Consider the following 23,690-nt stretch of genomic DNA (forward strand, 5'->3'; position numbering starts at 1 on the left):
ACAACTGCCTAAACTACGCCGGATCACTGCGCACGGCGTGAACGTAACCTACGCCCAGCCAGACACACGTCCAACGTAAAATACGCTGGCTTGTTCCCTGGTGCAGACTTTTGCATGTCTGTTGCTGGGTTGCACCTCCTTTATGGGGAATAACTTTACGCCGACGTACAACTTACACGCACCTCACATTGCCTGCGTCGGGCGCACGTACGTTCGTGAATTGCCGTATTTCCCTCATTTGCATATTTGAATGGCTAATCAATGGGAGCGCCACCATGCGTCCAGCGTAAATGTGCGCCCATCCTACGCCGGCGTAGGCAAGTTACGTCGGCGGGGTGAAGCCTGTTTTCAGGCGCATCTTAGTTTGTGGGTCTGGCGCACAGATACGACGGCGCACATTTGCACTTACGTCGGTGTACCTTCTTATACGTCGGTGTAAGTGCTTTGTGAATCTGGGCCATTGTGCCTACAAAATAGGGGATGGATTCATGATTTTTTTTTTTTTTACTAGTAATGGCGGCGATCTGCGATTTTTGTCAGGCTTGCGATATTGCGACGGACATATCGGACACTTTTGACACTATTTTGGGACCATTCACATTTATACAGCGAACAGTGCTATAAATATACTGTATAAGGGGTTAACACTAGGGGGGCGAGGAAGGGGTTAAATGTATTCCCTGGGAGTGATTCTTACTGTGGGGGAGGGGACTGGCTGGGGGAGGTGACCGATCTGTGTCCCTATGTACAAGGGACACAGATCGGTCTCCTCTCTCCCTGACAGGACGTGGAGCTCTGTGTTTACACACACAGATCTCCATGTCCTTGCTCTGTCGCTACCGATCGCGGGTACCTGGCGGACATCGTGGCGGCCAGGCACGCGCATCGGCGCCACGTGACACACCAGGCGCAGTTTTTCCCCACTGCACGCCCTCGGCGGCGCGCGTGGGGAATGTAAATAGCAGGACGTCCACCCGGCAGTTGAGAGCCGCGCTGCTGTAGACGTCTTTCGTCTATAGCGCGGCTCTCAAGTGGTTAATCACTACTGTGGTTTTTTGGTTTTTTTTTTACAAAATTGTCACTCTTTTTTTTTTTTTTTTTTAGCACAAACAATAAAAGCTGCAGATTAAATACCACCAAAGGAAAGCTCTATTTGTTGGGGAAAAAAGACACTTTGTTTGGGTACAGCGTCGCACGACCGCGCAATTGTCAGTTAAGCGACGCAGTGCCGTATCGCAAAAAATGGCCCGGTCATTAAAGGGGCAAATCCTTCCGGTCCTTAACCACTTAACGCCCGCCCACTGTATATATATACATCCTGTTTTTAAAGATGGATATCTCGGTAACGGCAGCAGCTGCTGCCACAACCGAGATATCCATCTTTAGCTTGATTGGTCCTGTAAACGATAACGGTGGTCTCCGTGGCAGATTCGCCGCAAGATCACCGTTATCGGTGACGGGAGAGGGCCCCTCCCACCGCTCTCCCGCGCCCTCCGCCACTTACCGGAGCCGTCGGTAGCGGCGGAGGCGATCGGGTCCTTTCAGCTGCTGTGTGGGGATGCGAGTGAGGGCAAGATGGCCCCCACCCGTCCCCATAGCATTGCTGAGCGGAAGTGACGTCAAAACGTCAGTCCCGCCCAGCGTCTTAAAGAGACATTTCTCTTTCGTTCATAGACGGACACAGCCTTTAGGCAGAATTCTACAGCACTTAAGGTGTTAAAAACTTTCCTTCATGCCGCTCCTCCCAGGGGGCGTGGCTCCCCCAGGCATAACCCACACCCTGCTCCAGCAGCTTCAGTTTGTTTCTGCCTAACCGTCAGGAGAGTCAGGCTCTCTCTGGAGTCCTGGACTCTGGAGTTTTTTCTTGCAAAATTTTTTTGCATCTTGCGAGTTTTTTCCTCGCTTTTTTTATTTATTTTTTTGAATCCTGCGATTCTTCTATCAACAGCCGACTGGGTGACAGGCTGGGTCCTCGACCCTTGTAGTCCCCCCAGGTTCGGCCTTCGAGCGTGTGCCGGCCCTCAGCTCCGCTTTGGGACGTCCACGACAGGCCCCGTTGCTCCAGGGGCCGCCGGGGAACTTCGGTTCTAGGGCACACATATGACCAGTCTCTATGGCCTTGTCACAGTGTGTCTGGCTGACTACCATGCTGTTCGCGGACGTTGGTCTGTCTGGGATACCTCCAGCCGGGTAGTCGCAGGACAGGTAAGTAGTGGCCCCTTACTCAGGTAAGTGGTCTGGCTGGAATGTGTTCCTTTGGGAGGTCGACTGAGGGTTTTTCCCTGCTTTCCTCTCTCCCTTATTCCTTCCCTCCTTTCCCCTTTGGGTGACGGCTGTGCAGGTTTTTTTTCCCTGGGGCTCATATTTTTCACTCGGGTATGGCTGGGGCTGTTCTGTGTCACTGCAGGGGACTGTGGTGGTCATTCTGGGCATTTTTGTGTGTGCTGTGTGCTGTTTTGGTGTACTGTCTTTTTTGGGTACACTGTCTTTTTAAAACTGCGCCATGGCGTCCATTTTGCCGGAGCCGCGCTTGTATTATTCGGCGGCCATTTTTCTTGTGGCGGCGCCGTTTTCAGCACTAGTTCGGCCTCTAGTGGCCGTTTCGGCGGGGAAAAAAGACCGCGAATCCTCTGAGCGGACAGACGCAGCGCAGCAGCTTCTCCTCAGCACACACTTGCCTTCACAGACCGCGCTGTACCAGGGGGGTGGTGAGTCTCAGGGGGCCCCATACTGTGCTCTATCGGCCGGGAGGTGACCTGTGGGGGACTTTTTTCCTGCCCTTGGCAGTAGGGGTGACACGGCAGCTGCAATATGGAGCCTGAATCAGGCCCCTCATTCGTTACAATGCCGGAATTAACCCTTAGTGCCCCTTCCCCTGCCACATCTGTTGAGTCGGTGTCGGCTGTCCTGGAGTCTTTTCTCACCAGGTTTTAAGCTGCCAGTGCTCGGTTGGGGGGTAAAAAGCGCCCCCCCCCCCCCCTGGAGGCTGTTTCTGGGGATATCTCGGACGCTGTTGCTGCTTCTGGTTCTGTCGTGTCAGAGGATGCAGGCTTAACCCACATGGACAGCGAGGATGACTCTGCTGCGGAGTCTGCTGACAAGGAATTTGTTGGAGCTCTTATTACTGCGGTACGTGAGACTCTTCATTTAGAGGATGTGGCGGAGACACCAGCGGTGTCAGTCCCTTTTGGATTCCGCAAACCACCGCGTACCGCTAAGGTATTCCCCTGTGTTCCTTATTTAGACAATATGTTATATAAGGAATGGGATACACCGCAAAAGGCTTTTACTGTTCCTAAAAGCTTTGCTACCCGTTACCCCCTGGAGGAGGACTTTTTAAAAAAGTGGGTCACTCCTCCGTCGGTGGACCCTCCTGTGTCCAGACTGAGTAAAGCTACTACGTTGCCTGTGGAGGAGAGTTGCAGAATATGTTTTTTGTTTATTAGGAAAGGAATTTTTTTTTTATTTAGATGTATTGACATGGTGCAGGTACCTAGGAGGCTGGCACTTATGCATAATACAGTGTATGTGGGCCAGACTAGAGGGTGCCAGGTGATATATCAATGGGGTGAAAGCGTCCTCGTAGGGGCGGTGTCTCAATCTTAGCAGTCCTATAGAGAAGCTCTCAGATACTGGACATGTGGGAGATACACCTAATTGATGTCTTACCTGAGAGGTTGAAACCCTGCATGGGTAATGCCAGTGACAATAAACGCTGGCTATCAGGGTACAGTATGCCGTCATCACATGGTGCTTCAGCATCTCGCAGTGGTTGATAGAGTCCTAGTACCCTATATGTGCTGAATATACTCTGAATCAAATGTGATATATTTGTGGCTTGCTCTCAGAGATGTGCGGACGCAGAGTGAGGTTCAGGGTGCTTATCTCTGAGGAGTAACCAGAAGAAGAGGGATGTATTCAGCACTATGTTGGGGGGAAAAGGATCCAGTGTAAAGTGGCTCAAGATTTTTTCAACCAGGGTGAGAGGTTGATAGACAGTGTGAGATGGTATAGGATAGATATGTCAGGGGCTCTGGCGTGCACGCAGCGGCAGGCGGAGTTATCGACCACCATCAAGCTGATTGTACAGTCTCTCTATGAGGGGCAGTGGCCTGATGAGTTAGCATCACCGCTCAGTAAGACTTTGCAAAACATGTCTCTTACAGTAATCCAAAGTGGTAATCGAATGCCTGGACGGGCTGTACTGGTTCGGATTGTGAAAGGGTGTGCTGTATGAGCCATGTACAGAAGTGCAGACTCGGTCTGTATATTGTGTGGCATCAATGGGCTTACTGACTGGGGATTCTATCTTGTTGCATGTGTGGCTAAATGACCCACATGTGGTCAGAGAGTGCAGAAGCGGGGGGCAGGTCTATATTTCCCTCTGTCGAAAGCATGACCACGATGTCCTCTGCATACCAGGTCGATACACAGTACTCTGTGTTCGGGATGGAGAGATCATTGCTGGGAAGGAAGCACCTGGGTATTATTTATGACATAGACAAGTTCGTCCTTGTCCTAAAGGATACCAAGGTAACGTCAGTCATGTAACAAAGGTATTTCTGGAACCTAACGGTATGTAGAGGTGCAAGATACCCTGGGCATGGTCACTGGAATCCAGTCACAGGGATAGAATTGTGTGGGTTTTGGTGTCATTGTTTGAGATTTATATGTGTTGTTAGACTCAAAACTTATAGAAAGCTCTCCTGCTTATCTATGCAAGTTGAGGGACGAATTGACGGTGGGTTTCTTTGTACAAATTAGGGACTTTGCTGCCAAGTTAGATCCCTGAGGTACCGCAGACAGGCCAAGTTGCGGTAGGTAAAACCACTGTGGGCAAGCCTGCATAATCCCGACCCGTATTTACAGTAAAGAGTTATAGAAGGTTGGGAGCGGGATATGTAATTTGATGGGTCATATGCATATATGTAGATATTATGGTAATGGGTTGATTTATATCATGGTGTAGTGTGATAACTGTGTATTTTAGGCTAGTAAGATGGGCAAGAAAAGGCCCTCCTTGAGACTCTGTATCTGAAAGCGGGTTAAGATGCTGCTCTGAGTGTGTGCTGGTGAATGATGAGTGAATGGACACCCCTTGCCCGTACTGCACGCCGTCCTGAAGATGGCAGAAAGAAGAAGATACAGAATGGTGACAGGGAAGCTGTCACGGAAGAATGATGTCGGTGTGTCACCCAGTAGCAAAGCGGCATGTGTTGAGAAGCACAGCTCGTTAGAACTGTTATGGACTGTTCCATGGGAGTTGGTTCGGAAGCCTATGTTTAGAGGCGCAATAAGGTAAAACCATTAAGTGCTGTTCCATAGGTACTGGTCCGGAAAAACAGGTTGGGAAGCCACCTGCGTTAAGACATTTATGGACTGTTCCATAGGAGCTGTTTCACATGTTAAAGAATGAAAGACTGTTCCAGAGGTACTGGTTCGGAATCACATGTTGAAGTTAGTTATGGACTGTGCCATAGGAGCTGTGTCTGAGGCGCATTTTGAAGAACGCTACACATTGAAACAGTTGAGGACTGTTTGGACCACATGGACTGTTCAATGGGAACCGTGGCTGAAGAAGGGTAATATGCGCCTTTCAGGCGCAAAGCGGCATATGTTGGAGTACAGTCAAAATAATCTGGGCTAAAGAGATCTGGGTTTACAATGGAATGACACTTGACCCCATGGTTTATTTGAAGCTACAGAGGAAGTGGGCCCCCTGCAGTTTGCATTGCTGTGCTACAGGCTTCAAAGAGTTTTGTGACAAATGGACTGCAATACCCCCCCCCCAGAGGAGGGAATGTTTTGGAAGTGCAGCTGATTGGATAGGCAAATATGGGTGGGGTTTTTGAATGAGTGTTGAGTGAGTGGGGCTCTTTGAGAGCTGTCTATTCTCTTGGATGTGAGGTGAGTGAAGATCTTGGCTGGCCAAAAGCTTCATGGAAACCTGGTGGCCATCTTAGGTCTAAGACATGTGGCCATGCCAAGGCCGTCTCCCGCTTTCTCTCTCCTCTTGATACCGGCCATGGGAGCTCTAGGCTCATTGCTGACCAGCTGATTTTACAGATGTGATAAGTAGCTATGAATTTCTCTTGTATATGTATGTATATTATAATGTTTTAATGTGTAATATCGGACTATCCCTATTTTCTTGGGAATAAACACAGATGTTCATTTTACCAGCAGCAGTGCGTGTGTGTGTGTCTTAATAGGCGTAGATCAATGAATCCATTTATGCAGTAGATAGAGGGAACCTGTGAATATCTCTTGAGATTATTAGTTTAGATTATATTAAATAGCCTTGTAAAATACAGCAGATTCTACAAGGGGGCTCCTGCTTTCAAGGACCCCGCTGATAGGAGAGTGGAGGCCGTGGCCCGCTCCCTGTTCTCGGTGGTGGGTTCGGCGGTAAGGCCGGCTCTGGCCGGAGCCCTGGTTGCTCAGACGCTAACTGAAAGGGCGAAGCTCCTGCTGCAGGAGCTGGAGGTCCAAGGTGCTTCCGAGTCCTCTAGGGACCTGGCTGAACAGTTGATTCAGGGTCAGAAGTTTCTCTGCGAGGCGGCTATGGATTCGATTCCCTTGCTTTCCAGGGCTTCTGTCTACGCAGTGGTTCTGCGCCGCCTTATATGGCTGAAGTGCTGGTCGGCTGACCAGTCCTCAAAAAAGGCCTTGGTAGATTTGCCCTTTAAGGGCGGACGGCTTTTTGGGGCATCCCTGGATGACATCATTAAGGATGCCACTGGAGGTAAGAGCACCTTGCTCCCTCAGTCGGGGAAGGGTAAGGAACCTCGCCGCAAGCAAGGTCCTACTTTTACTACCCCTAAGCGTTTTTTTCGTGCGCCCAGCGCGGCTGGAAAAGGTCCGCAAGGTGCAAAAGCCCCTGCTGCCGGGCGTAAGCGCCCCTGGTTCAACAAACCAAACAAGCCTGCGGACAAGCCTGCTTCCGCATGAAGGTCTGCCCCCGCCCGGGTCTCGGGTGGGGGGACGGCTTCACGACTTCGCGGATCGGTGGAATTCTCTTCTGTCCGACCGTTGGGTTTGCGAGGTGGTCGCCTCGGGGTACAAGATAGAGTTCCTTTCTTGTCCCCCAAACAGATTTTTTCCATCCAACCTCCAGCTTCCTCCGGATCGTCGGCTAGCCCTGTCCGGGGCTGTCCAGGATCTTCTGGACAGGGGGGTGGTTGTGCCGGTCCCCTCGCTGGAACGGTTTCGGGGGTTCTACTCCAATCTGTTCGTGGTCCCCAAGAAGGGAGGGGTTCGCCCTGTCCTGGACCTAAAGGCCCTCAACTCCTTTGTCAAGGTGCAGCGATTCAGGATGGAGTCGGTCCGTTCTATCATAGCGGCCCTCCACGAGGGGGACTTCATGGCGTCCTTGGACATCGTGGACGCATACCTGCATGTCCCCGTTTGCACGAGCCACCAAAGGTATCTGCGCTTTGCGATCGGGGAGGACCACTATCAATTCGTGGCCCTCCCGTTCGGGCTGGCGTCGGCACCACGGGTGTTCACCAAGGTGCTCGCCCCGATCCTGGCCTTGCTAAGGCAGCGAGGGATGGCTATCGTGGGATACCTGGACGACCTTCTCCTGAGAGCTTCTTCAGGCTCAGAGTTAGAGGAGGACGTGTCCATCACGTGTCGGACTCTGCAGGAGTTCGGCTGGCTTCTGAATCTCAAAAAATCAGTGTTGGTTCCGTCCCAGAGGCTGGAACACCTGGGGCTGGTTTTGGATTCGGGGGAGGCAAAAGTGTTCCTCCCATCGGAAAAACTGCGGACCCTGCAATCTGCAGTTAGACAGTTGTCGACCCAGAAGTGGTCATCTCTTCGCTTCTGCATGCGGGTTCTGGGTCTGATGGTGGCCTCTTTCGAGGCGGTTCCGTATGCCCAATTCCACACCAGGGTACTACAGAAGGAGATTCTGTCACGATGGGACAGGGTCCCATCTTCTCTGGATCGCCAAATTCGGTTGAGCCTTCTGGCCAAGTCTTCCCTGGCATGGTGGCTGACGTCTCCGGTGCTTCGGTCCGGGATGTCTTTTCTTCCGTGCCGCTGGACAGTGGTCACGACGGACGCCAGTTTCTTCGGCTGGGGGGGCGGGGGCACCCAGTCAGCCCAGGGGCGCTGGACTCGGGAGGAGTCCCGCCTGCCGATCAATATCCTGGAGCTCCGAGCAATCAAGCTGTGCCTTGTCAGGTGGTCCCTGGAGCTGCAGGGCCGTCCTGTCAGGATCCAGTCCGACAACGCCACGGCCGTGGCGTACGTCAATCATCAGGGCGGCACATGGAGCTCGGCCGCGGCGACGGAGGTCGCTCACATACTTTGGTGGGCCGAAAGGTCCGTTCCGGCCCTGTCAGCGGTATACATTCCGGGAGTTCTGAATTGGCAAGCCGACGCACGACTCTGGATCAAGGGGAGTGGTCTCTCCACCCGGAGGTGTTTCAGATCCTGTGCCAAAAATGGGGCACTCCAGACGTGGACCTTCTGGCGTCCCGTCTCAATCGGAAGGTACCATGGTTTGTGGCCAGGTCAAGGGACCCGTGGGCAGACGCGTCAGACGCGTTGGTGACTCCCTGGGGTCAATATCACCTGATTTACGCCTTCCCTCCTCTAAGGCTCCTACCCCGCCTGCTGCGCAGGGTGGAAGCCGAAGGGATTCCAACGATCCTGATCGCCCCCAGATTGGCCGCGTCGCTCTTGGTACGCGGACCTGGTATGTCTGGTGGCAGACGCCCCCTGGCGTCTGCCTCTGAGGGAAGATCTCCTGTCTCAGGGCCTGATCTTCCATCCTGCTTTACGGTCACTGGCTTTAACGGCGTGGCTGTTGAGAACCAGGTACTGAAGGACCGGGGTCTGTCGGGCCCGGTAATCTCTACCATGCTGCGTGCACGGAAGTCCACTTCTCGAAAAATTTACCATCGTACATGGAAAGCATACATCTCTATGTGTGAGGAGATGAAGTGGCACCCCCGTACTTACGTGGTGTCCCGGATCCTGCTGTTCCTACAGCGAGGAGTGGACCAGTGCACGATCAAGAGTCAGATTTCTGCTCTGGCTGTTTATTTTCAGCGTCCCTTGGCAGCGCACTCTTTGGTTCGCACGTTTGTGCAGGGGGTCCGGCATGTGGCCCCTCCGGTGCGCCCTCCGCTACCTTCTTGGGACTTGAACTTGGTCCTCTCGGCGCTTCAGCGTGCCCCCTTTGAGGACATTCGGGAGATCCCTTTGCTGACTTTGTCGCAGAAGGTGGTCTTTCTGGTAGCTATTAACTCTATCAGACGATTGTCTGAACTGGCGGCCCTGTCTTTCAAGGCCCCCTACTTGGTCATCCATCAGGATAAGGCGGTGCTGCGCCCGCGACCTTCTTTTCTTCCGAAGGTCGTTTCGGCCTTTCACATTAACGAGGACATTGTTGTTCCATCATTATGTCCTCAGCCGAAGAACCCGAAGGAAGCCATTTTACATTCTCTGGATGTGGTTCGGGCCCTTCGAGTTTACTTGTCGGCGACAGCTCCGTTCCGGAAGTCGGACTCGCTGTTCGTGTCTGTGTCCGGTCCCAGTAAGGGCCTGGCAGTCTCGTCGGCCACCATTTCCAGGTGGATCCGACAGGTTGTGCTTCAGGCCTACGCCCTGAAGGGGCGGGCGCCTCCCTTTCGGGTCACGACGCATTCGACCAGGGCGATCGGGGCCTCCTGGGCTTTCCGACATCAAGCCTCTGTGTTACAGGTGTGTAAGGCTGCGACCTGGTCGTCGGTCCACACTTTTTCAAAGTTTTATAAGGTGGATGTGAGTGCATCTTCGGATGCCTCATTCGGCCGCAGGGTGTTACAGGCGGCAGTTTACGGTTGGAGTTCCTCCGTTGAGTAACTCCGGTTTTGTTTGGGGTGTAACCTGTTGTTTGCTGTGTGGTTTTTTTCCCACCCCTAGTTTTTTGACACTGCTTGGGGACGTCCCTAAGGTCAATGGAGGCTGTGTCCGTCTATGAACGAAAGAGAAAAAGGGATTTTTGTACTCACCGTAAAATCCATTTCTCTGAGTTCATAGACGGACACAGCACCCACCCCTCCTTGGTTTGTACTGCTTGTTACGAACTGAAGCTGCTGGAGCAGGGTGGGGGGTTATGCCTGGGGGAGCCACGCCCCCTGAGAGGAGCGGCATGAAGGAAAGTTTTTAACACCTTAAGTGCTGTAGAATTCTGCCTAAATCTCCTGGTAGGAAGAAGCATAACCCTAAGGTCAATGGAGGCTGTGTCCGTCTATGAACTCAGAGAAATGTATTTTACGGTGAGTACAAAAATCCTTTTTTTTTTTTTTTGTTGTCATTTATTCAAATTACAAAATTTCAATATTTTTTTGCATTTAAGTCTAAATATGAGATCTCAGATCTCATATTTAAGGGGACCTGTCATGCTTTTTTCTATTACAAGGGATGTTTACATTCCTTTTAATAGGAATAAAAGCGATAAATGTTTTATTTTTTTTATTTCAGTGTAAAAAATTATAAAATAAATAAGAAAACAAACAACATTTTTTTTTAAAGCGCCCCGTCCCGACGAGCTCGCGCGCAGAAGCGAACGCATACGCGAGTAGCGCCCGCCTATGAAAACGGTGTTCAAACCACACAAGTGAGGTATCGCCGCGATCGTTGGAGCGAGAGCAATAATTCTCCTCTGTAGCTCAAAAAATGAAACCTGTAGGATTTTTTAAACGTCGCCTATGGAGATTTTTAAGGGTAAAAGTTTGACGCCATGCCACGAGCGGGCGCAATTTTTAAGCGTGACATGTTGGGTATCCTTTTACTCGGCGTAACATTATCTTTCACAATATATAAAACAATTGGGCCAAATTTATTGCTGTCTTATTTTTTAATTTCCAATAAGTGAATTTTTTCCAAAAAAAGTGCGCTTGTAAGACCGCTGCGCAAATACGGTGTGACAAAAAGTATTGCAATGACTGCCATTTTATTCTCTAGGGTGTTAGAAAAATAAATAAATAATGTTTGGGGGTTTTAAGTAATTTTCTAGCAAAAAAAACTGTTTTAGTCTTGTAAACGCCAAATCTGGAAAACACCTTCTGTCCTTAAGTGGTTAAGCGGTAGAACTGAACTCTGGTTCCGCCGACATTGTTACATTGCGTCTCTGTCTTGGAAGTGGTGAGCGGGAATATTACACAGTGGTAAGTGGAGTAAGGTGATTGGACCTTTGTGTATAAATGTTTTTTTCTTTCCCCGCAGCTCTCTCCCAGCGGGACCAAGTTCCTCCGGATGAGTCCTAACCTGCCGTGTTTGGTCCAGGAGGGGGCCGTGGTCTTCGCCCGCGGTTCCTGTGCGGGGCCGGGGGAGGCGGACATGTTGAAGAACCTTCTGTCTGACTGTGGGTTGTGTGAGGAGACTCCGGAGACCTACATCGATATCCACACGGGGCTCAGCGGCAGCGGGGTGGCCTATGTGAGTACACAGAAGGTTGTGTGAGACGGGCCAGCTTTTATACAGGTCCTCTTTATTTTCTCCTCTTTATCTCCTGGGGGCTGTTGGCCATCATGTATGATTGTAACTAGGGATGTCCCGATACCACTTTTTTAGGACCGAGTACAAGTACCGATACTTTTTTTAAATGTACTCCCCGATACCGAATACCGATACTTATTTTTAAATGTAAAAATCCCCAAATGCAGCCATGTCCCCCCACATATATGCAGCCATGCCTCCCCATATATGCAGCCATGTCCCCCAACAAATGCAGCCATGTCCCTCCACATATATGCAGCCATGTCCCCCCACATATATGCAGCCATGTCCCCCCACATATATGCAGCCATGTCCCCCCACATATATGCAGCCATGTCCCCCCACATATATGCAGCCATGTCCCCCCACATATATGCAGCCATGTCCCCCCACATATATGCAGCCATGTCCCCCCACATATATGCAGCCATGTCCCCCCACATATATGCAGCCATGTCCCCCCACATATATGCAGCCATGTCCCCCCACATATATGCAGCCATGTCCCCCCATATATGCAGCCATGTCCCCCCACATATATGCAGCCATGTCCCCCCCCATATATGCAGCCATGTCCCCCCATATATGCAGCCATGTCCCCCCCATATATGCAGCCATGTCCCCAAACATATGCAGCCATGTCCCCCATACCTAATGATGATCCCGCCGCCGCGTTAATCACCATGCAGCGAACATTACAGGCAGCTTTCGTTTGAATAGCTGTTTTCCCTGCCACGCCGTGTAAAGGACACTCCCCCTTGCTCGGGATTGGACAGATCCGTCCAAGGGGGAGTGTCTATACACGGCGCGGCGTGCAAAATAGCTATTCAAACTAAAGGTGTCTGTAATGTTCGCCGCACGGTGATTAACGCGGCAGCGGCGGATTTGCAATATACGGGGGGGCAAGTATTCTATTCAGGCATCGGGGGTATTTGCGGGAGTACAAGTACTCCCGCAAATACTCGGTATCGATATCGGGACAACCCTAATTGTAACACAAAGTACTCTCGCGCTACAATAAAGCTAGTTACGCCTCGTACACACGGTCGGATTTGCGTCCTGACAAATCCGTGGAATTTTGTCCGAAGGGCGTCGGCCGTGAACTTGTTCTGCATACAGACGGCAGAACTTTTTCAGCCAACAAACGCAAAACGATGTGGTTTTTCTGCTCTTTAGCGCCACACTTTGGGCAACTTCTGCTAATGTGGCGTTATGGTGAGTATTGCTTCTGAGCATGCGTGTTTGTACTGGACTTGTGTTAACACACGATCGGATAATCCGACAACACACATTTGGAAAATTTAAAAGCATGCTATCCAACATTTGTTGTCGGAAATTCCGACAACAGTTGTCCAATGGAGCGTACAAACGGTCAGATTATCTGACGAAAACCCTGCCGTCACACAATTGTTGTCGGAAAATCCGATCGTGTGTACTGACCTTAATAACGCCACAACTGTGTGCGCCAAACTTTACACGTGATCGGATTTTTCGACAGGAATTGTGTGATGAGAGGCTGTTATCGAAAAATCCGATTTGTACGCTCCATCGGACAATTGTTGTCGGGTTTTCCGAAGACAAATGTGGGATAGGCATGCGTTAAAATTTTGCGACAACAAATGTGTGATGTTGGATTATCCGATCGTGTGTACAGAAGTCCAAACACGCATGCTCAGAATCAATGCTCACCGTAAGACAACATTAGCAGAAGTTGCCCAAAGGGTGGCGCTAAAGAGCTGAAAAAACACGTAGTTTCGCGTTTGTTGGCTGACAAAGTTTTGCCATTTGTATGCAAGACAAGTTCGCGGCCAACGCCCTTCGGACCAAATTCCACAGCTTTGTCCGATTTGGAAATCCGATCGCGTGTACGAGGCTTTATACTTTATAGACACGTGTGCACGCCAGGAGCCTTGAAAGTCATGGCACCCAATCAGGGCAGCCATCAGGAATTATGGGGCCCCTTACACAGCTTCAGGCATGGGCCCCCTGGAGCAGAGAACCGGGGGGGGGGGGTACTGCCGCCTGAAATTGAGAAGCGGGGGGGGGGGCCTTTACAAAAAAAAAGGGGGGTTGCCATCCGGGACCTCTGGGCCCTTTAATAATAATAATAAAAAAAAGAAACCTCTGGGCCCTTTAATAAAAAAATATATATAATAAAAAAAATTAGGGGGGGTTGCCATCCAGGGCTCTGGGGACCTCTGTGCCCTTTAATAAAAACATAAAAAATAAATATATATAAACAAAAATAAAAAAATAAGCATTTATAACAAATACAAAAAGGGGGTTTGCCACATGGGGTCCTGGGGACCTCTGAGCCCTTTAATAAAAAAAATATATATATATAAAAAAAAGAAATAAAATAATATAAAAAAATGTTTTTTTTTTTAGAAAAAAAGGGGGGTTGCCATCCGGGGCCCTGGGGACCTCTGGACCCTATAATAATAATAAAAAAAAATATATATATATATATATATATATATATAATATATTTTTTTTATAAAAAAAAAGCGGGGTTGTCACTAGGGGCCCTGGGGATCTCCGGGCCCCCCGTACCCCTAAAAAAAAATTGTCCCTTTTTTTTTTTTTTTACGGGGGTTGCCACCCGGGCCCCTTACAGGTGTACTGCCTGTACCTCTCTGATGGTGGCCCTGCACTCAATGATGCGATTCCCAAATTCGGCGGAGAAATCGGGGTACCTGTCCATCACACTGAGAGAACCGGTAGTGATCTGTGAGTGGCAGGGGGGGGGGGCAGGGACTTCTCAGATTTGCATAGTGGAGTGTTCTAGGTTTTGGGACGATTGACTTCGATCTCACCTGTAGCTGGCAGTTGCTCTTACCCCAAAATAAAGAGATTTGCTGCATTAACCACTTAAGGACCTCCTCACGCAGATATACGTCCTTTTTTTTTTTAAATGGATATCTCGGTAAGGGCAGCTGCTGCCACAACCGAGATATCCATCTTTAGCGTGAGCGGTCCTGTAAACGATAACGGTGGTCTCCGTGGCAGATTCGCCGCAAGATCACCGTTATCGGCGGTTGGAGAGGGCTCCCGCCGCTCTCCCGCGCCCTCCGCCACTTACTGGAGCCGTCGGTAGCGGCGGAGGCGATTTTGTAAACATCCCTTGTAATAAAAAAAAAAAAGCATGACAGGTCCTCTTTAATGTGAGATCTGGGGGTCAAAAAGAACTCGGATCTCATATTTACACTAAAATGTAATGAAAAATAATTAAAAAATGTAAATGTCTTTTTTTTGGGCAAAAAAAAATAAAAAATTCCCCCTCAAGACCACTGGGCAGGAGGGGACGTTTGACGTTGCTTCCGCCATCCAATAGTATGGAGCCAAGTGGGGACCGTCTTTCCCTCACTTCTTCTCCAGCACTACCGACAGCTCCGCTAAACAATGGCTAAGACCACTGGATCGGCGAATCCGGCGCTGAGACCACTGTTATCCGAAGGCGGACCGCCCGCTGTTGAAGAGGATACCGGGGGTTATGGTTGCTAGCTGCTGCCATAACAACGGTATTCCACGTCAAACAGCCGACGTACAACTGCGGCGGGCGGTCCTTAAGTAGTTGTTAATGACGCCGCTGATCTCCCGTATCTTGGCTTTCTCACGTTTTCTTGTTTTCTGTCTCCAGGTTTACCTGTTTGCGGAAGCTCTGGCGGATGGCGCTGTGAAGATGGGGATGCCCAGTGCCTTGTCCAGCCGCATTGCAGCCCAGACTCTGCTGGTGAGTATATATTCATAGGAGAGGGGAAAGAAATGTATGATTCAGGGTCTAATTAACCACTTGCCACCCGTATTACTAACTTATACGGCGGAAAGGTGGCACTGCTTGTGCCAAATACAGGGCAATCTTATAAGAAAACCTGTTGGAGTCTGTAAAAGACTTGAGGCTGGGGGAGGTTCACCTTCCAGCAGGACAACGACCCTAAAGTACAGCCAGAGCTACAATGGAATGGTTTAGATCAGGCATGTCCAAAGTCCGGCCCGCGGGCCAAATGCGGCCCCCTGTTGATTTAATATGGCCCCCCTGGGGATTTGGATATATATATATATTGTTTGTGGCCCCCAGGGCCACAAAAGATATATACCGTATTTATCGGCGCTGCCTTGGAGGGGACAGGGAGGGGGCAGGACGAGCACCATCACATGAAGCGTCTGTATTGGAAGTCCCGTCTCCTGGGATGCCATTGGACGACTGTTCTGTCTATCATAAGAGGCGGGACTTTGTATTAAAGCGGCCACAGAGTAAATAAGAGATTCTCCTGTTTGTAATCTATCGGCACTCGTCCCACGCCCTCCGAGGCTGCAGATGGGCATTGATAAGGCTGCACTGATGGCAATGGTGAGGCTGCATTGGTGGCAATGGTGAGGCTGTGCATATTCTACGCCGATAAATGCGGTATATCCAAATAACACGCCCAAGCTCATCCTTAGTCCTGAGCAGCACTCTGGGATTCGTTGGGGCCACAGATAAAATATATACAGTATATCCAAATAACACGCCCAAGCTCATCTCTTCCCCACACACAGCCACAAAGGCAAGATAATTCTTGTTGGGCCGTGTATTAGTTGCTCGGAGGAACACACTTAGACTGAATTTTAATGGTTCAAAGAGTGTCAGGCAAAATGGTCGGCCCTCACGCATGTTCACTTCATCAAATCTGGCCCTCTTTGAAAAAAGTTTGGACACCCCCCTGGTTTAGATCAAAGCCTATTCATGTGTTAGAATGGCCCAGTCACAGTCCAAACCTAAATACAATTGGTGTGGGGGGGGGGGGGCAGAGAGGTGGAGCATTGTGTGTATAAGGCAGCAGTGTGGGGGGGGGGGCAGAGAGGTAGAGCAATGTGTGTATAAGGCAGTAGTGTGGTGTGAGGGGGGGCAGAGAGGTGGAGTATTGTGTGTGTGTGTGTGTGTGTGTGTGTGTGTGTGTGTATAAGGCAGCATTTGGGTGTGAGGGGAGGGGGGCAGAGAGGTGGAGTATTGTATGTACAAGGCAGCAGTGTGGTGCGAGGAGAGGGCAGAGAGGTGGAGCATTGTGTGTGTGTGTGTATAAGGCAGCAGTGTGGTGCAATGGAGGAGGGGGGCAGAGAGGTGGAGCATTGTGCGTATAAGGCAGCAGTGTGGTGCAATGGGTGGGGGGGAGAGGTGGAGCATTGTGTGTATAAGGCAGCAGAGAGGTGGAGCATTGTGTGTATAAAGCAGCAGTGTGGTGCGAGGGGGGGGGCATTGTGTGTGTGTGTGTGTGTGTACAAGGCAGCAGTGTGGTGCGAGGGGGGCAGAAAGGTGGAGCATTGTGTGTGTATAAGGCAGCCGTGTGGTGTGAGGGGGGCAGAGAGGTGGAGCATTGCGTGTATAAGGTGTGGGGGGGGGGGGCAGATAGGTGGAGCATTGTGTGTGTGTATAAGGCAGCAGTGTGGTGTGAGGGAGGGCAGAGAGGTGGTGCATTGTGTGTATAAGGCAGCTGTGGGGTGGGGCAGAGAGGTGGAGCTCTGTGTGTATAAGGCAGCAGTGTGGTGTGTGTGTGGGTGGGGGGCAGAGAGATAGCGCATTGTGTGTATAAGGTAGTGGTGTGAGGGGGGCAGAGAGGTGGAGCATTGTGTGTATAAGGCAGCAGAGAGGTGGAGCATTGAGTGTGTATAAGGCAGCAGTGTGGTGCGAGGGGGGGGCATTGTGTGTGTGTGTACAAGGCAGCAGTGTGGTGCGAGGGGGGGCAGAGAGGTGGAGCATTGTGTGTGTGTGTGTGTGTGTGTATAAGGCAGCAGTGTGGTGTGAGGGGGGGCAGAGAGGTAGAGCATTGCGTGTATAAGGCAGTGGTGTGGGGGGGGGGCAGATAGGTGGAGCATTGCGTGTATAAGGCAGTGGTGTGAGGGGGGGCAGAGAGGTAGAGCATTGCGTGTATAAGGCAGTGGTGTGGGGGGGGGGGGGCAGATAGGTGGAGCATTGTGTGTATAAGGCAGCAGTGTGGTGTGAGGGGGGCATTGAGGTGGTGCATTGTGTGTATAAGGCAGCAGTGTGGTGCGAGGGGGGGGGGGGGCAGAGAGCCGGAGCACTCTGTATAGGGCATGTGAAATTCATGTTGGTGGTCCGCGGGATTCAGAATTTTGAGTTTAGTGGTCGGAAAGGTTTTGCCACCACCGCTGTAGATAACTCACCTCTCTTATTTCAGGGGGCAGCGAAGATGATTCTACAAAGTGGGGAACACCCCGCAAAGCTGCGCTCTGATGTCTGCACCCCCGGAGGCACCACCATACACGGACTCCATGAACTGGAGAAGGGGGCCCTGAGGGCCACAGTAATGAATGCTGTGGAAGCTGCAACAAATCGAGCCAGAGATCTGGACAAGCGCTAACAGCTCCACACATTCATTGAGAGAATTCAACGAGAGAGATCCTTCCAACTCGTCATCGGCTTCCCCACTGTGACTAGACAATGGATGGGGCTGTAATGTATTACAATACCTGCAGAGCAAGAACAGCAATTTGTACCTCGGGGGAGGAGCTACCACTCCCATATCGGAGACAAGCAATCCCAGGAGGACCAAACTAGAACTTTTCTGATTCTAAAAACAGAAATATACATTGCAGCTCCTCGCTGTCCCCCTGTGTGGTTCTACTCTCATCTCTGGGAGTTCTGTCAGTGGAACACAAATAGCGATAAATAAATTGCAAGCAAGTTTACCTAAAGGGTTCCCCCGCCCTTAAAAGGCGTAACAAATGCAAAATTTCCCCGACATTCCCTCAGTACATTCTGTGTCTTTGTATCGGCAGTTCTGTGTTCTCTTCTAGAAAAATGTTGCCGAATAAAATCTGTATATTGAAATGTGTCAGTTATTCTTATTGGGGATATTTATAAAAAATAGGCAACATTTTGCACTCTTTTTTTTTTTATTTTTTTTTTATATATACTTTTTTTCACTTGCTACGGTTTGTTTACTGGTTTCGTTTACGTTTATTAACCTCTTGCTTACTGGGCTCTTAAATCCCCCTTCCTGCCCAGACCAATTTTCAGCTTTCAGCACTGTCACTCTTTGAATGACAATTGCGCGGTCATGCTACACTGTACCCAAATGAACTTTTGTTAGGGTTGTCCCGATACCACTTTTTTGAGACCGAGTACAAGTACCGATACTTTTTTTCAAGTACTCGCTGATACCGAATACCGATACTTCTTTTTTTAATGGCATGTGACAGTGGCGTTTTTTTTTTTTTTTACAGTGATTTTTTTTTTCTTTTTTTTTTTTAGAGGGGGGGGGGGGTAGTGGATTGTCAGTGTGTGTTTTTTTTTTTTTTTTATTATTATTATTATTTACATTTTATTTTTTAAATGATTTATTGCAAAAAAAAATTTTAATCAGCCCTGGAGAAGACAGAGCAGGGAGGGGGACAAGACAGAGCACGGGGGAGAGCGGCACGGAGGGGGACAAGACAGAGCACGGGGGGGGAGAGCAGCACGGAGGGGGCAAGACAGAGCACGAAGGGGGACAAGACAGCACGGGGGGAGAAGACAGAGCACGGAGGGGGACAAGACAGAGCACGGGGGAGAGCGGCACGGAGGGGGACAAGACAGAGCACGAAGGGGGACAAGACAGCACGGGGGGAGAAGACAGAGCACGGAGGGGGACAAGACAGAGCACGGGGGAGAGCGGCACGGAGGGGGACAAGACAGAGCACGGGGGGGGAGAGCAGCACGGAGGGGGACAAGACAGCACGGGGAAGAGCGGCACGGAGGGAGAGAAGACAGTGGGGGGGAGGGAGCCGCACGGAGGGGGAGAAGACGGCACAGGGGGAGATCGGCACAGAGGGGGAGAAGACAGCGGGGGGAGAGCCGCACGGAGGGGGACAAGACAGCACGGGGGGAGAGCCGCACGGAGGGGGACAAGACAGCACGGGGGGAGGGAGGGGGAGAAGAGCGCACGGAGGGGGACAAGTATCGGGTGAGGCATCGGAGCATTTCAGCCGAGTACAAGTACTCGGGAAATGCTGGGTATCGGTATCGGGACATCCCTATTTTTTATCATTTTTTTCACACAAATAGAGCTTTCTTTTGGTGGTATTTAATCCCTGCGGGGGTTTTAACACTTTCACGCCGACGGAACGCATATGTGCGTCCTCGGCTTTCGGGGGTTATACCAGGATGATGCCTGCAGCCCCAGGCATCATCCCGGTACCGTTGTTTAGAGCCAGCGATCGGCTATCCAGACATAACCGATGCGGCTAAAAGCCACTCGGTTCTTATGCCGGAGGAGCGGGAGGGGACCTCTCGCCGCTCTGACCGGGCCTCCCGTCCCACCGGGAGACCCGATCCGGCGCCTCCATCGTCCAGGCGCGCTATGAAACGTAAGCGGCTTTGATTCAGTGTCCGCAGTGAAAACACGGAAGCGACGTCATGACGTCACTTCCGGGTTTCTCGGCTGCCAATGGCGCCGGATTTAAAAAAGTACACAGTATTCAGAATCGCCGATTTCAGCGATCTAAATACTTTTAGACCCCCGATCCCTCCATAAAGAGTACCTGTCACCACCTATTACTGTCACAAGGGATGTTTACATTCCTTGTGACAGCAATAAAAGTGATCAAAATGTAAAAAAAAATAAACACAATTTAATATTATAAAAAATTTTTTTTTTTAAAGCGCCCCCCTCCCAGCGAGCTTGCGCAACAAAGAAAACGCATACGGAAGTCGCGCCCGCATATGAAAACGTTGTTTAAATCACACATGTGAGGTATCGCCGCGATCGTCGGATCGAGAGCAATACTTCTAGCACTAGACCCCCTCTGGAACTCTAACCTGGTAACCGTAAAAAAAGTTTAAAGCGTCGCCTATGGAGATTTTTAGGTACCGTAGTTTGTCGCAATTCCAGGAGTGCGTGCAATTATAAAGCGTGACATGCTTGGTATCTATTTACTCGGCGTAACATCATCTTTCACATTACGCAAAAAAATTGGGCTAATTTTACTTTTTCATTTTTTTAAAATTCATGAAAGTAAATTTTTCCCAAAAAGTTGTGTTTAAAACACCGCCGCACAAATACCGCGTGACATAAAATATTGCAAAAATCGCCATTTTATTCTCTAAATTCTCTGCTAAAAAAAATATATATATATAATGTTTGAGGGTTCTAAGTAATTTTCTAGCCAAAAATATTGATTTTAACTTGTAAACACCAATAGGTAGATTCACGTACCTTGGCCTAAAATTAGGACGGCGCAGCCTAGTCTTTTTAGGCTACGCCGCCGTAAATTATTTAGGTTAGTAATGATTCTCAAACCACTTACCTGCTAATTTTCGGCGGCGTAGCCTAAAAACGAGCGGGCGTAAGCGCGCCTAATTCAAATGACTTGGAGGGGGGCGTGTTGTATGGAAATGAGGAAACGTTTTTTGACGTTTTTTGCCACTGCGCATGCGCCGGGCGCCTACATTTCCCAGTGCGCATTGCGGCTAAGTACGCCGTACGGGCCTATTGATTTCGACGCGTACGTAAACGACGTAAATCCCGATTTCGCGGACGACTTGCGCAAACGACGTAAAAAAATCGAACCTCGCGGCGGGAACGGCGGCCATACTTAACATTGTTATTCCACCTCATAGGTGGAATAACTTCAGGCGGCCTATCGCGTACGGAAACGACGTTAATCGACTGCGGCGGGCTCGCGTTCGTTCGGGAATCGGCGTACAAGCTCATTTACATAATCTAGGCCGGCCGCAATGTAAGCGCCATCTAGCGGTCAGCCAAAACATTGCAAGCTAAGATAGGACGGCGCAAGCCGGACTATCTTAGGTATGTTTAAGTGTATCTTTGTTTGACAATACACTTAAACATACGGCGGCGTAGATTCTGAGTTAGGTCGGCTTATCTGTAGATAAGCCGGCCTAACTCTTTGTGAATCTACCTAAATGTGTCATAAATAGGCTTAGGCATGAAAGGGTTAAACAAACAAAAAAGATGGAAACTTTTAAAAACAGGTCATTTTTCTCCTTCATTGATATGCGCTGATGAGGTGGCACTGATGGGCTGCGCTGATAAGGTGACACTGATGGGGACAGATAAGGTGGCACTGATGGGTATTACTGATAGATGGCACTGATGGGCAGTGATAGGTGGCACTGGTAGGTCATACTGATGGGTGGCACTGTTATGTACTGTTAGGTGGCAGAGATGAGCAGGCGGCTGCTCTCCTTGATCAGGACCGATGTCCCGATGACAGCCGCCTGTAATCGGCTTTTGTTTCTCCTCACACTACCAGCCGATTACCGGCTCTGTTTACATCACATGATCAGCTGTCATTGGCTGACAGCTGATCACGTGGTAAGTAATTTTCTCCTTCACTGATGGGCACTGATTAGGTGGCACTAATAAGGCACTGATGGGCACTAATGGGTGGCACTTATGGGCCATGATAGCTGCCACTGATAGGCGGCACTAATGAGCAGGCAGTGAAAGGCAGCACTGATTGGTGTCACTGATGGGCACTGAAAGGCAGCACTGATTGGTGTCACTCATGGGCACTGAAAGGCAGCACTGATTGGTGTCACTGATGGGCACTGAAAGGCAGCACTGATTGGTGTCATTAATGGACACTGAAAGGCAGCACTGATTGGTGTCACTGATGGGCACTGAAAGGCAGCACTGATGGGGACAGAAAGGCAGCACTGATTGGTGTCACAGATGGGCACTGAAAAGCAGCACTGATTGGTGTCACTGTGGACACTGAAAGGCAGCACTGATTGGTGTCACTGATGGGCACTGACAGGCAGCACTGATTGGTGTCACTGATGGTCACTGAAAGGCAGCACTGATGGACACAGAAAGGCAGCACTAATTGGTGTCACTGATGGACACCACTGATGGACACTAAAAGGGAGCACTGATTGGTGTCACTGATGGGGACATAAAGGCAACAGTGATTGGTGTCACTGATGGGCACTGAAAGGCAGCACTGATTGGTGTCACTGATGGACACTAAAAGGCAGCACTGATGGGGACCGAACGGCAGCATTGATTGGTGTCACTGATGGGCACTGAAAGGCAGCATTGATTAGTGTTACTGATGGGCACTGAAAGGCAGCACTGATGGGCACTGTTGGGTGCCCTGATTACCTGTACAGTCTCCCCTATGAGGAAATGCCGCTGACCGGCTCTCCTCTGTCAGTGTGAGGCGAGGAGAGGGCCTGATAACTGGCACTTCCATGTTTACATGTGATAGGACACAGCTGATCACATGAGTAAAGAGCTGTGTCATCAGCACCCGCCTTCATTTTACTATACAGGGGGGGGGGGGTAATTAAACATTATTTGGAACAATAGTTAATTTAAAGCGAAGCTCCACCCAAAAAAGGAAGCTCCTCCCCCTTTCCACTACCACATTTGCCACTTTTTGGGGTGAGGGAGGAAGTGCCTGGCTTTGACAGGTACCTTCTCCCACTTCCTGGTACGATCGCCATGGTGATCTCAGAGTATGTCAGGCCCCTCCTCCCTCTCACACTACCTTCTGGGACACACACACAGGTCCTAGAATGGCACACACAGGTCCTAAAAGGACACACGCAGGTTCTAGAAGGACACACGCAGGTCCTAGAAGGACACACACAGGTCCTAGAAGACAGCGGTACCATTCAGAACGCGCGGCTCGCGCATGCTCAGTAGGAAACCAGCTGTGAAGTTCGAAGGCCTCACTCCCGGGTCCCCTTAGTGAAGGTGCTGGCGCCTGAAGCCGAAATAAAGAATCGGCGCGGGTGAGGACAGGTAAGTGTCTTTATATTCAAAGTCAGCAGCTTTTTGTTTACATGTGAAAATCTGGGTTTTTTTTTGCTGGAAAATTAGAACCCCCAAACATTATATATTTTTTTTAAAGGCGAGGCCCTAGATATTACATTTTAATTATTACTTTTTTTATTTTTACACTGTCGCTTTAAAATTATAATTTTTTGGGATCGCTTTTATTGCAGTCACAAGGATTGTAAACATCCCATATGATATTAATAGGTGGTGATAGGTCCTCTTTATGGAGGAATCGGGGGGGGTCTATAAGACACCAAATCCCTCCTCTGCTCCTGAGAGCATTCAAAGCACCAAGATCGCGGCGGTTTTGAATACTTTTTTATTTTTAAACTGGCGCCTTTAAGATTCCAGTAACCAGGAAGTGATGTCATGACTTTGCTTCCTGGTTACTACGTCCGAGACCCG

General features: G+C 50.0%; 1 protein-coding gene across 1 annotated transcript in view; it reads left to right on the forward strand.

Moving 5' to 3' along the window:
• The window catches only part of PYCR3 (pyrroline-5-carboxylate reductase 3), a 28,407-nt gene extending 10,080 nt beyond the window's left edge, over positions 1-18,327 (forward strand). Inside the window, exons 4-6 of the mRNA XM_040352209.1 lie at positions 11,224-11,436; positions 15,137-15,229; positions 17,673-18,327. Coding sequence (XP_040208143.1) covers positions 11,224-11,436; positions 15,137-15,229; positions 17,673-17,855 — 489 coding nt within the window. The 3' untranslated portion in view covers positions 17,856-18,327. The remainder of the gene's footprint in view (positions 1-11,223; positions 11,437-15,136; positions 15,230-17,672) is intronic.
• Positions 18,328-23,690: the final 5,363 nt, after the last annotated feature.

Source organism: Rana temporaria, chromosome 5 (genome assembly GCF_905171775.1).
Source record: "Rana temporaria chromosome 5, aRanTem1.1, whole genome shotgun sequence".
Classification (NCBI taxonomy): Eukaryota; Metazoa; Chordata; class Amphibia; order Anura; family Ranidae; genus Rana; species Rana temporaria.